Source organism: Malaclemys terrapin, chromosome 20 (genome assembly GCF_027887155.1).
Source record: "Malaclemys terrapin pileata isolate rMalTer1 chromosome 20, rMalTer1.hap1, whole genome shotgun sequence".
NCBI lineage: Eukaryota > Metazoa > Chordata > Testudines > Emydidae > Malaclemys > Malaclemys terrapin.
In genome coordinates, this window is record NC_071524.1 from 15,246,892 (window position 1) to 15,261,203 (window position 14,312).

Consider the following 14,312-nt stretch of genomic DNA (forward strand, 5'->3'; position numbering starts at 1 on the left):
TGTTAAGGACGGAGCCAGCGAATCAGGTGCGACTCCCCCCCCACCCCCCAGCACGGTCCCCATTTTCTTATCAGCAGCCCCTACACGTACTCACGCTGCGCCCAGTGTTGCAAAACCAGGGGCCACTCTGCAATCGGAGGAACACACTGTGCCCCAGAGTCCATGTCGACCCCCCCCTCCCCGCCCTGCCCCCCATTTGCATGGCGTGGCATCCCCCATGGTAACTCTGGCATCAGTTGGAGTGGTTCCATCTCTCCCCTCCCGCACATGCACACACAGGGGTGTTTTAAGGGCTAGATTGGTGCTGACGAGCGCTCACTCCCCACAGGGCCATATGAGGATATAACGCCCTCAGCTACAATAGCTCCACTACTGCGCTTGCTCCCCACAGCGCCCCCTTGGGCATTACCAGAGTATAAAGCCCCGGATGCCTTAGTCCCATTATTGCACCTGCTCCAGGCCAGTGCTCATTCCCCACAGCGCCCCCTTGGGGCCATAGGGGATATACCACCCCAGCTACCCTAACTCCAGTACTGCACCTGTTCCAGGTGAGCGCTCACGCCCCACAGTGCCCCCCGGGGGCATTAAGGGGGTATAACACCCCAGGTACCACAGCTCTGCCGCTGCAGCTGCTCCAAGCCATCCCAACCCGACCCACGGGATTCAGCAAAAGCAGCCGGCTTTGCGTTCGGCCCGAAAAACACCTGGAAAGGAAAGCGATGAGCTTATACGCGGCCGCCCGCGGGGGGCGCTGCTGCCAGCATGCAATGCAGCCGCTCTGAAGCTGCTTCCACAGCCCCCTGCCTCCCCCAGGGGTAGACACTGCTGGCAGTTCCTCCCCATTGCAATCACCCCCCTGCCCCTCCCCCACCCCCGCATACACACACTGGTCTTAGCCTCATGCACCTTGGGGTCATGCATGTTACCCCCACCTCCCCAGAGGAGCAGGCATGCGGCTCGAGGTGGGGCTGGGGCGGCAGGAAGCACACGCGCCAGGGCTGGCTGGGTTAGGGATCGGCAGGGGTGGCGAGGAACGAGCGGGGGGGGGAGGGGGGGTGGTCGCAAGCGCACCGCGTATCTTCGTTACCTCGGTGGCAAAGATGCAGGGCTCCGTCTGGTCCGGGATAATATAAATAGGGCGATAGGGGCCTTCTTTGGGGTACCCAGCAGGGGCCCGGGAGAAGATCGGCTCCGATTTCTTACTGCGAGAGAGAGAGAGAGAAACAGTGTCAGTGATGGTGGGGCGGAGACGAGATTACGCAGCCGCGGCAAGAGGGCCTGAATAAATCCTGACCATCAGGAGGCGATATGTGTGGGCGGCATCGTGAGGTCACGGCCCATGGCCCCTGTTCGCCCAGTTAAAAGGGGAAATCAAGACCGAGCAGGGAGGCTGGAACCAGCTGTGGGATCCAGTGGTTGAAGCCAGGACTGCTGCGTTCTCCTCCCAGCTCGCTGTGTGACCTTGGCTGAATCAAGCAGACTCGGGGAATTATGTACCCAGCTTCCATTAAAATAATCACATGGACTGTGGTAGTGCCGAGGTGCCCCAGTGATGGAGCAGGGCCCTATGGTTCTAGGAGCTGTACATTTGTATTGCTATTAGGTGTATTACAGTAGTGCTTGAACCATGGGGATCCTGGTCCATCCTTGAATGCCTAGGTGCTACCGTAATTCACCTAAGAGCAATAAAAATATCTTATGGTAACATCTAGGAACCCCAATCATGAACCCGGCCCCCATTGTGCCAAGTGCTGTACAAACAGTGAACAAACAGGATGGTCCCTGCCCCAGAGAGTTTCCAATCGAAGTATAAGACAGGAGATGACAGCTGGGGAGACACAGAGGACAGCACATGAGGAAACAATCAGCGAAAGATGGTCAGCAAGACGGGCTGGGCATACTGGCACAGGGATGGCAAAGGAGAACAGTGCAGATGTTTAAAGGGAGCTCCTTCCAACCAGGGCCACTCTCTCTGGCCTGACTGCTAACTCAGCCCCGAATCCCTGTGCGGATCTAGAGCGCACATCTCCTCTCTGCTCAGCATCCAGCCGGCCTGCGTCCCAGTGTCTCAAACCAGACCGGAGCTGCCAGAACTCGTCAGCTTAGAAAAATCAAGCTGGCAACATCTCCAATAGGGTGGACAACTCGCCCCCCCCCCCCCAATCCCAGGTCCCCTGCTCCACAAAAACATTCCCCTGGCCGATCTGGGCCAGGGAAAAAAGACGACGTATACTCAGAGCTGTCTGGACAAGGGTACTTCCATCCCACAGGAAATTCCGATATTTCGTTCGGGATGCGGGGGGAATCAAATTTCCTCACAATGAAAAAGCTCAACCCTGAAACGGCAGGGTGGGGGGGACGGGTGGGGAAGGGAAGAGTCAACATTTTTGAAAATACTTCCTTAGAATTGTCCTGTGGAAAAAGTCACCAAAAATGGACAATTTTACAAACCAACCAACCAACCCACCCACACCAATTTCACCCAACTCCCTACACCTTGTCAAGAAAACATTTCATTCAATCAGATCTGTAGATGGGGGCTGCAGAATTTAATTCCTCTTAAGGAGCTGCCTTTGACTCAAAGTCTGCTAGCCCCCCGCCCCCCCAAGAAAGCATTCACAAAACTTAATGGCAAAACAGATGACTGGCTAGAGCATCAAGGGTATTGTTAGCCATATATATATTAGGCATAGTATACACCATGTTCATGGGTATTATGCACACGGTATTAATATACATTATACAGAGAATCATAGAATATCAGGGTTGGAAGAGACCTCAGGAGGTATCTAGTCCAACCCCCTGCTCAAAGCAGGATTAACCCCAACTAAATCATCCCAGCCAGGGCTTTGTCAAGCCGGGCCTTAAAAACCTCTAAGGAAGGAGATTCCACCACCTCCCTAGGGAACCCATTCCAGTGCTTCACCACCCTCCTAGTGAAATAGTGTTTCCGAATATCCAACCTAAACCTCCCCCACTGCAACTTGAGACCATTGCTCCTGGTTCTGTCATCTGCCACCACTGAGAACAGCCGAGCTCCATCCTCTTTGGAACCCCCTTCAGGTAGTTGAAGGCTGCTATCAAATCCCCCCTCACTCTTCTCTTCTGCAGACTAAATAACTCCAGTTCCCTCAGCCTCTGCTCGTAAGTCATGTGCCCCAGCCCCCTAATCATTTTCATTGTCCTCCGCTGGACTCTTTCCAATTTGTCCACATCCCTTCTGTGGTGGAGGGACCAAAACTGGACGCAATACTCCAGGTGTGGCCTTACCAGTGCCGAATAGAGGGGAATAATCACTTCCCTCGATCCGCTGGCAACGCTCCTACTAATATAGCATGTAAGTATTGGGAAGTTACATATTGTGCTCTCCCCACAATTCTGTTCACCCATGTAACGTATCCCATCATATGCTGCAAAGCTGAGGCGAGGTTTGGATTTAAAAATAGGATGCCTGTCAAAGCCAAGACACACGAACCATGTGTCCCAGCACGGGGCAGGATTTACCTCGACGCCCAACTCTTTTGCAAGGTAGTATCCAAACCAGAAATAAGCGAAGGGCAGAAGAAAACCAAGTTACGGAACTGGTACAAACTGGTGGGTTGGATTTTAGCGATGGGTACAGAGTAGGGTGACCAGATGTCCTGATTTTATAGGGACCGTCCCGATTTTGGGGTCTTTTTCTTATATAGGCTCCTATTACCCCCCCCAGCCCCTGTCCCGATTTTTCACACTTGCTGTCTGGTCACCGTAGTAGAGTTTTGTAACTTGTAAAATCAGACCGTAAATACTACTGGCTGAAAGGCAGTAGTCTTTGAAGCACACTTCTTTTCGTATTGTACTACTTTGTCCTTAGCCCATAAATCAAGCCAAGTGTGCTTATTTGGACTCTTGACCAAATAAGAACAAACCTCGAGTGCAGCGTGGATTTAATAAAAAAAAAAAAAAAAAGATCTTTTTTTGGAAAAAATAAAAATAATTTGATTTGTATTAATTTCAATTAGAACAAGTTTTTCTTTTTTTTAAAAAAAAGCTTGTTCAAAACGAAATCTGAATTGAATGCAAAATATATGTTAAGGCCTAAATTTATAATCTCTTCAAACATTTAAATAAAAAAACAAATGCTGAATCCATAAGCCTCTATCAAAATTACCGAGTTAAAGGCTGCTTTTCCATATAAAGAAAGAATCAAGGGAAAAAACAGTTAACTTTTGAGGTCAAGCTTTATAAATATGGCACAATACGACATGTACTGTATTACGGTCTTGTTTCATTTAATAAAAATACATTTGATATGCTGTTGCATGTGTTTAATTTCATTCCAGGTACCATCCTAATGCAGTTTGACAAATCATGAGCCAAAAATAATAATATCTATTAATTATCTAGCAAATAAGCAATATCATTCACCATTTTCCAATATACTAAAACTGTACAACTAATGAGAACCTGAAAATACTAAGGTATATCATTGCTTAAACAAATACATATAGGTATAGTGTGCCCTCCTAGGTAGCAAAAAGATATACCAATCTAGCGTAAAGGCCCTATTTCCTTGCAAATCAACATGTTTCAAAATGGTTCTAGCAAGCAATGAGAATGTCCCTTTGTTTAGAAAATAAAGGAAGTACGATGGATGAGATTGTCAAAAGCACCTAAGTACCTAAGTCTCATGGGCACTTCTGAAACCCCCCCCCAGGTGTCTATCTGTGTCTTTAGGGGTCTAAAGGCCTTTGAGAATCTGCCCCATGTTCATAAGAATAGGGCTTTCCCCTTTAACGGTACAGTAGAAACAGGAAATTTCCCTTTTCGGCCATTGCAGGCCCAGTCTAAGGCTTGGTCTACACTCTAGAGTTAGGTCAACGCGAGGCAGCTTACGTCAACCGAACTCTGTAAGCGTCTAGACTGAAATGTCGCTCCCCCTGATTTAACCTGCCCATACACGGCCTTAACACCACCTCTGCGAGAGGCGCGGTGCTTAGGTCGACGTCCGCAACGCAGTGTCCATGACAGGGGTGGGCAAAATTTTTGGCCCGAGGGCCACATTGGGGTTGCAAAACTGTATGGAGGGCCGCCCCCTGACTGCCCCCTCAGAACCCCCAGCCCATGCAACCCCTCCTACTCCTTGTCCCCTAACCGCCCCCTCCCAGGACCCCCTGCCCCCAACTGCCCCCTGGGAACCCACCCCTATCCAACCCCCCTGCTCCCAGTCCCCTGACTGCCCCGACCCCTATCCACACCCCCAGCCCCTGACAAGCCCGCCGGGACCCCTCGCCTATTCAACCTGCCCTGTTCCCCATCTCCTGACCCCTATCCACACCCCCAGCCCCTGACAAGCCCGCCGGGACCCCTCGCCTATTCAACCTGCCCTGTTCCCCATCTCCTGACCCCTATCCACACCCCCACCCCCTGACAGGCCCCCCAGGACTCCCTTGCTTATCCAACCCCCCCGTTCCGCATCCCCTGACCGCCCCCCCACAGAACCTCTGCCCCATCCAACCACCCCCTGCTCCCTGCCCCTTATCCAACCCCCCCTGCTCCCTGTCCCCTGGAACCCTCCACCCCTTATCCAGCCCCCCAGCCCCTTTACCATGCCGCTCAGAGCAGCATGTCTGGCAGCCGCGCCGCCCGGCCGGAGCTAGACACGCTGCCGCTCTGCTTGGCAGGAGCACGCCACTCCGCTGCCCAGAGCGCTGCCGGCGTGGCGGCGTGGCTGCAGGGGAGGCGGGACAGCAGGGGAGGGGCCGGGGGTTAGCCTCCCTGGCCGGGAGCTCAAGGGCCAGGCAGGACGGTCCTGTGGGCCGGATGTAGCCTGCAGGCCGTAGTTTGCCCACCTCTGGTCTATGCGGACACTACATCGATTGTTGCTGCCTTTCAGAAGCCGTCCCACAATGCCCCACGCTGACAGTTCAATCCGTGCAAGACAGAGAGTGTCGTGTGGGCGAGCGGAAGCGATTTAATAACTGCGGTGGCCGGACGTCGCCGTAACTGAAGTCGACTTCGGTTTTGTAGCGTAGACTTGCTCTGATAAAACTGCCCCAACCGAGGCAAACGGTAGAGGAAGGATTTAAAACACGCTCAGCGTTACCAGCCCAAGCATTCAAAATCATGAGTTGGGCCCTAAAAATCAGGAGATCGCGCATGCTTTGTCTAAAGACAAAAGTTGTCCCGTTTTAACTACCCCGGCATAGTCAGAGAGGTACAACAGCTGTCGTGTGGTCATAGAAATAGGGTATAACAATATTCCCTAGCTCTTCTACGGCAGATCTCAAAGCTCTTTGCAAAGCAGGGCAGGATTATTATCCCCATTTTACAGATAGGGAAACTGAGGCACAGAGGGGCACTGACTTGCCCAAGGTCACCCAGCAGGCTAGAAGCCGACCCGGGACTAGAACCCAGGTCTCTGGAGTACTCCACCCGCCCCAGGCCACACTGCCTCCATCCAGGGAGGGGAAATATCTATAGTGATAAAAGGCAATTCTAGCTTGGTATAACTGCATCCACACGAGGACTTGCACCAGTAGAACTGTATTAGGGTTACCATACGTCCGGGATTTCCCCCGACACGATGCATCTTTTTCGATCCTCTGTCCAGGTGGATTTTTCAAATAAGAGGAAATAAATATCCAGGATTCTTGCAGCGCAGACACTGCAGTTCAGAAAGAACAATCGCCGCACCCCGATTGGTCCCTCCCCTACATTCACTGGATCCTACCCACCCTGGCCTTGCCCGCCAGGTAAGCGAAGCCACCAAGCGCCTCTCGGCCAGGCCACCTGCCCCGCTGCAGAGCTTCACACTCAGCCGGGATGGGTGACAGGGTCAGGCCCCAGCTCCCTGCCCTGGGGAGGGGGAGAGGCCTGCAGGGAGGCGCCGACTGACAGGCTGGCACTGTATCTTGGGCCTGCACCAGCCTCCCTGCCACCAGGATAGGGAGCACGACACTGCCCCCCACCTCGACAGTGAAGCTGCAGGTATCCCCTCCAGCACCCCCAAATATCCCCTCCAGCACCCCCCTCAAGTTCTCGCCTAACCTTGGGACACCTGGAGCTGGGTCTTCGAGGATTAAAACCCCCAAATATTGCAAAACTTGCAATTAAATTGCAAACGTTGCTAACAGAAATGGACTTAAAAACAACGAGAAGTGACACGATTATTTTTTTTAAAAAACGCTCCCATCTTAGTCAATTGCAGCCAACACGTTCTAGAAAGGTTTGATGTGCGTCCACTGCTGGATGCCAGACTTGCAAAACCTTGAGCTAGTCTTTCCAAGCAACTCAGGGTGTTGGGTCCGGAGCGCTGTTGAAAATCCGGTTGCGAGGGTCACAGCGGGAGCTGCTGCGAGGTTTCGCAAATCGGCCTTTTCTGGAGGTAGATCTGTGGGAGCAACTCTCTGGAAAACAAACTGCATGCCCAGTTGTGTGTTTGTTAAAAGCTACACGGTGGGGGCTGTGCCTGGGAGAACCCTGCATCTCAGAAAATCAGAGATTTGTAGATTTCAAGGAGAGAATGGACCACTGTGATAATATATGGAGCTATACCTATCTCATAAAACGGGAAGGGACCCTGAAAGGTCATTGAATCCAGCCCCCTGCCTTCACTCGCAGGACCAAGTACTGATTTTGCCCCAGATCCCTAAGTGGCCCCCTCAAAGATTGAACTCACAACCCTGGGTTTAGCAGGTCAATGCTCAAACCACTGAGCTATCCCTGCCCCCAATCAATCAATTATCTAGTCTGACCTCCTGTATAACACCGGCCAGAAAACAGCACTGAATTAATCCTGCCTGATCTACAGCAGATCTTTTAGAAAACTGTCCAATCTTGGTTAAAAAAAGGAAAACTGTCAGTGCTAGAGAATCCACCAGGACCCTTGGCAAATTGTTCCAAAGCTTCCTTCCCGTCACTGTTAAAATCCAAGCCTTATTCAGAAGGCATAAAACCCGGTCAATGGTAACTCAGAGACCGAGCCAGGGAAAGCCCCTGAATTCTGCAATGGTTAGATATACGCCCTGCCATAACCTTGCGAATTGTCCCTCCGCTGTCATGGAGGGACCACAGAATTGCAGAAGTGTCAGACTGGAAGGGGCTCTTGAGAGATAATCTAGCCCAGGCCCCCTGCAGCCCTGACAGGGCTTTATCCAACCTGTCCTTAAAACCCTCCAGTGATGGGGATCCCACAACCTCCCTTGGACGCCTGCTCCAGAGCTTCACTCCCCGGAGAGTTAGGAAATTTGTCCTAATATCTCACCTAAATCTTCCTCGCTGCAGATTACGCCCGTTACGGCTTGTCCTGCCTTCAGTGGACATGGAGAACAGCTGACCCCCGTCCTCTTTGTAACAGCCCTTAATGGATTTGAAAAAACGTAGCGGGCCCCCCCCCCAGTCTTCTTTTCTCAAGACTAAACAGGCCCCGTTTTTTTAACCTTTCCTCCTAGGGCAGGTTTGCTAAACCTTTGGTCCTGTTTGTTGCTCTCCTCTGGCCTCTCTCCAATTTATCCACATCTTTCCTACAGTGCGGTGCCCAGAACTGGACACGATACTCCAGCTGAGGGGGCACCAGCGCCGAGAAGAGCAGGACCGTTACCTCCCATGTCTTACCTACAACAACCCCAGAACAGTATTAGCGTTTTTCACAACAGCAACACGTTGACTCATATTCAGTTTGTGATCCACTGTAACGCCCAGATCCTTTTCAGCCGTACGACCCCCTAGCCGGTTATTCCCCATTTTGTGGGGCTGCATTTGATTCCCCCAGCCCCCTCCTAAGTGAAGTACTTTGCACTTGTCTTTATTGAATTGCCTCTCGTTGATTTCAGACCAAATTCTCATGTGCCTGATATTAAGCATGTGTCTAAAGTTCCGGTAGCATCAGGGCCAAAATCAGCGCCCACTTTTTAAAACGTCACCCTATGTGATCTAAGGCAGTGGTTCTCAAACTAGGGCTGCTGCTGGTTCAGGGAAAGCCCCTGGCGGGCAGGGCCAATTTATTTACCTGCCGCGTCCGCAGGTTCGGCCGATCGCAGCTCCCACTGGCTGCAGTTCGAATGGGGGCTGCAGGAAGGGTGGCCAGCACGTCCCTCGGCCCGCGCCGCTTCCTCTAGCCCCCATTGGCCTGGAGCGGTGAACCGCGGCCAGTGGGAGCCGCGATCGGCCGAACCTGCGGTCTCGTCAGATAAACAAACCAACCTGGCCCACCACAAGCGGCAGCCCCTAGTTTGAGAACCACTGATCTAAGACACCAGATGCCATGGTGATGGGCGCAGTATGTGGATATGACATTAGCAGCAGCACAGGTCAAGAATCCCGAGAAGTGCTTTCCGATTCTCAGAGCGGTGCGACAGAAGGATGAACTCTAGAAAAGCTGGGATGCTTTTAGGCCTGATGAAGCCATTTGATCATCTAGTCTGGTGGGGAACAACTGGTTCTTAAAATTAAGTCATGCCTCAAAATGCAGCACAGGGGAAAGGTTTTTGTAAGGATTTGCAAACACACGGTGGGACTTTAAGTGACTGAGCCCCTCAAAGCCCATGTTTAAAGATGACAAATAAAAAGGGTCATCATGTTTTCTATAACTCCCTCTCACCATCTGGATAAAAACTGGGTCTGATCATTCAATGTGCGTGTCTCAGAAAAGTGAAGAATTGCTATATGGTCCGACCGAGAGCTTTGTTCATTATATTTTAATCATTTATAATTATGGACAGTGAGTGAGTGTTGATCAGGGTAACACTTCCCTCGGGCCAGCAACGCCTTGCCTGTGGGCCTGCCACCTCTCCTTTTATATGAAAGTGGATAAAACAATGTTATTGCTAACAGGACAGAGGTACCATATTGTGCCGAATTATTTTAGTAAGCAATACACCAACCTGTAATGGCCCAAAGCCCTTTTGACTGGGAAAACCCTGGAGCAGAATGACATGCAACAGAATGACACTGATATTGTCTAAATACCAAAAATGGTGCAAATAGAAACTCCCGCATGAGTGCTGTATGGGTTACTTAACATGCTTGAAGCTGATTGGAGGAAGGTTGAGAAAGATATAGTGAGGAAAATGTATGAAAAGACTTAAGTGAACAAGGCCCAAATCAATGAATCACAAGGCCAGAAACTGAAGGAAGGGGACTGAAGGACCAGATCAGGGATCAGAGCTGGTGATGTTCTTCATGAATTCCCTGGTGCCCCAAAATGCTGTAAAACTTGGGCTCTCTACTTATGCTGTCTCATCTGTTTATTGTCTGGCATAAAATGGGCGTTTGGACACCAGAAGTGACAATAATTCTGTCTGAAACTGTATTAAATAAAGACAAAAATCTATGAAGTCTAAATTGGGTGGACTTATGCCTCAGTTTCCCACCTTACTCTCCCAACAAGCCCGGCCTTCTGCATAGCCCAGGCTGGTGAATATCTTCCGCTTGTGCGGTGGTCTTCGGACTTGTCTGAGACAGCAACCAAAGAAAAAACAGCTTATCCCCGCAGGGATCGAGGATATGAATCTGAAGGAATCGAAGAACTTTGGATTGTCTTTCTAGACACATTTGGATAAAACACACACACACACGCACACCCCCAAGAGATCTCAGAGAATGCCAGACCTGCATTCCACCTAAATAGGAAAGGGGAGGAGGGTTTATGTACATTTATGTACACTTTTTCTTAAGTACTTTTCTTAATTAACTCCCTCCCTAAGGGGTTGAGTCCTGGCAGCATTGCCTGGTCTTGCAGCTTTGATAAGTTGTAAAACTGCATAATTCTACCGGAGCCCTTGAAGCAGGTGGTATTCAGGAACGCATATGCTGAAAGTCATTTAATTTCATGTTATTGATTTTTACATATATATATATAAAAAAAAAAGAAGACAAATGAATCCCAGATTTGCCCCCAGTTAGCTCTGTACCGATCCCAGTGACTGAAGATTATTATTTGATAATCTACGCCTCTCTCTCACCCTGCTGCCCATCTGTTTTCAGATCCCCTCTGACGCGTCTCTTCTCCCTTTGCTTACACCTTTCTTATACGCCCCACAGAATATGTTCGGATTCAGTTGGTAGGAAACAGACTTCGTACATACCACGTGGTCTGCACTAATGGGCCAACACACAGTAGTCAGCCTTGTAAGGACTGATCCAGCATTCGGATCCGTTACTGTACACTTGAAGTCACAGCATAATTTTAATTAACCCGTGATCTTGTGTGCAGAGTCCCACCTAACAGACAGCTTTAATGACACTGCTTCCTTGAGCACAGTTTAGTGGTTAGAGCAAGGGATTAAGGAGGTGGATGTCTAGGTTCTTTTTCCTCGATTTGGGAGGGGAGTAGACCTAGTGGTTAGAGCAGGGAGGGCTGGGAGTCAGGACTCCTGGGATCTGTCCCCAGCTCTACCACTAATGCAGTGTGTGACCTGAGACGATTTAAGTCAATCGCTTCCTCAACCATAAAACGGAGACAAAGCTGGCTGAGAGGGGTCGCTCTCAGATGGCTGGTTTATGAAAGGGCAAATGATTCCGACATTTAAAAACTGTTAACATAATCTGGATCCAATCCTGCCCCCATGTGACCCCTGCTGTACACGTGACCCCCTTACTGAAGTCACCACAGAATCTGTCACTACATGTGTCTTTTGCAGCATCAGATACTTTAAAGCCGGATGAAACATTTTTTCCCCCCTGAAAAACATTGCGACTAAGAAAGTTTTCAGAAACCAAACAAAAGAATAAATTTAGCTTCCCACCTCCCATCCCTCCTCTTCACCTGCACCATTTCAAGGAGGGAGGGAGCAAGGGACGGAAAAAGAAAAATGTTTTGCTTTGTTCTTCTTTCTATAAAAAGAAGATTCCACACAAAAAGTCAAAAATGTTTTACTTGGTTTCCACAGAGAATCTAGAGAACATTTTCCCCAGCTCTAAGACAAACTGAGATGTTCAAAGCGAAGACCTCTTCTCTCACCCAACTCCGTTCTTACCCCATGGCAAAGCATGAACAGGATCTTGGTCTATTACGCCTTCCCACAGGATGCAGATCCCAGTCCGTACAACACAGACTTGCCGTGTCAATATCACTGTCTGATATGTGATCTGTAATCATGTCCGAGCAAGCACCCATCCCAGTATGCGCCACAAACACAACCTACATCTGAGAGTTCCTCCTTCCAGACCGCTCAGCCCACCCCCTCGGTCCTCTCTTCCCAAAGAGCTTTTATATACAACCACCTGCCTCCATGAGTCAATAGAACCCACTTAGCTCTTTCCCAGAAGATATTAAAAGATGTTCCAGGCACACAGACAGACAGACATTGTTGTTGTTATTATTAAGTTGTTCTGGGGTTATTGTTATGATCCTCTCACTCAGAATTTCAGCTCTTTCCTACCTAAGTGGCTGAAAAACAGTCTCCCCTAAAAGAAGGTCTGAGATCTCATCAAGCCCTGGGGAACAAACTGTAGCCGAAAACACTCCATCAGATCTAGACAGTGTACCTGTAGTTTATTATGGCTTTGCCTAGCAGTTCCAACTGAGAGCGGGGCTCCCATCATGACAGAGGCTAAGTGAGAGACAGTCCCTGGACCAAACAGCTTACAAACTAGCTCAACAAGACGAACAAAGGAAGGGTTATTCCTTCAGATGGGGAAACTGAGGTACAGAGAGACCTGCCCAATGCAGGGTAGCCTGTGGCAGAGTTGGGAACTAAACCCTGGTTTCCCGCATCCCAGCCCCATGCTTTAACCACAAGGTAAGACTGCCTCTCAGCTGTAACTTCTATAGCCGGACCCCAAATGATCCTTTCCTAGGCCAAGCAACTCCACACCTTCCCCGCAAGCCTCGCTCCTAATGGCACGGCTCCCCTGCTCTGGCACCGGCTCCTGTGCCCCGACCTCCGGAGGCAGAGACGCAGCGGGATAATGGGCCGCGCAGACGCAAAATTCACTAGCAACTCTGGCCGCCCCTCTTCCTAGCAGGCAGCGCGCCCTTCCCCAGAACCGGAGCCAGTCTCCCCTCCCCTCCCTCTGCCTGGGGAGGGGGGGAAATCTATTTAGTATAAAGTCATGAAGTCCCTGCTCAATCAACGCCCCCCCGAGCGAGGTTCATCGCTGCCTTATGGCCCCCTTGAGCCAGCTAGGCCGGTGGATAGCGTGGGAGGGGCAGGCACACCTAAGCACTGCCCTCTCTCTCAGGGGCAGAGCTGGCACAGAAGCCCCTCCTCCTACGTTGGCATGGAGGGGCACGTCAAGGCGGCAGACTTGGTCAGTTACAGCAGAGATGCCAGCTAGGGCAGCCCCATACCCATGCCACCGGTGGGGGGGGGGGGCTGAAATGGCCCAAGCTACCTCCCCTGTGCCCCTGCACCAGCCCTCGTGCCCCTCCCCAGAAGAGGATAGGGTAGAATTCCCTCTAGCTCAAACAGGAACCAGGGATCAGGGCCGTCAGCATAGATGGGGCCAGGGGGCGGGGATATCTAATACAAAGCATTCGGGTTCAGGGAGCCAGGTGGAGGGGGACCGGACGGAGCTGCCCAGAGCTGGCTGGGAGCCCGTTTGCTGGGCACAGGGGACTCTGGATTCTGCTAGGGTTACCATTCGTCCGGATTTACCCAGACATGTCCTCCTTTTGTGTGCTAAAAATAGCGTCCGGGGGGAATTTGTAAAGCACTCACAATGTCCGGGATTAGCAGAGCGAGCGGCTGGGAGGGCTGCAGGGAAGTCCCGGGCTGGACTCAGGAGCAGCTGGAGAGGAGCCGGATCCGCCCTGCATTCTGAGCCGGCAGCTCCCTTGCAGCCCAGTCCGGCAGCACTGTGCAGGGCCAGACCGGGTTTTGTTGTGCAGGGCCAGGGACCGGGTTTTGTTGTGCAGGGCCAGACCGGGTTTTGTTGTGCTGGGGAGCTCAGCCACGTGTCCGGCTCGGCTGCACAGAGCCCAACACCCTGTTCTGAGCAGCAGGGTAAGGGGGACCGGGGGCAGGAAGGTTCTGGAGGGGGCAGTCAAGAAACGGGGGGGGGCTTTTTGGGGGGAGTGGAGAAAGTTTTGGGCAGTCAGGGTACAGGTAGGGGGTAGGGTCCTGGGGGGCAGTTGGGGGGGTCTTAGGAGGGGGCAGTTAGGGGACAAGGAACAGGGAGTCTTAGGTAGGGGGTGGGGTTCTGGAGGGCAGTTAGGAGCAGGGGTCCCAGGAGGGGGCAGTCAGGGGACAAGGAGCAGGGGGGGAGTGTTTGGGAGTTCTGGGGGGGGAGCTGTCAGGTGGCAGGGGTGGGGAGATGGATCGGAGCAGTCAGGGGACAGGGAGCAGAGGGGTTTAGATGGGTTGGGAGTTCTGGGGAGGGGGTGGGGA

The 14,312-nt window shown here is 51.4% G+C and overlaps 1 protein-coding gene across 1 annotated transcript in view; it reads right to left on the minus strand.

Moving 5' to 3' along the window:
- Window positions 1-14,312, minus strand: part of DLL3 (delta like canonical Notch ligand 3) — a 272,756-nt gene that overhangs the window by 136,213 nt on the left and 122,231 nt on the right. The window contains exon 8 of the mRNA XM_054009867.1: window positions 1,088-1,202. Coding sequence (XP_053865842.1) covers window positions 1,088-1,202 — 115 coding nt within the window. The remainder of the gene's footprint in view (window positions 1-1,087; window positions 1,203-14,312) is intronic.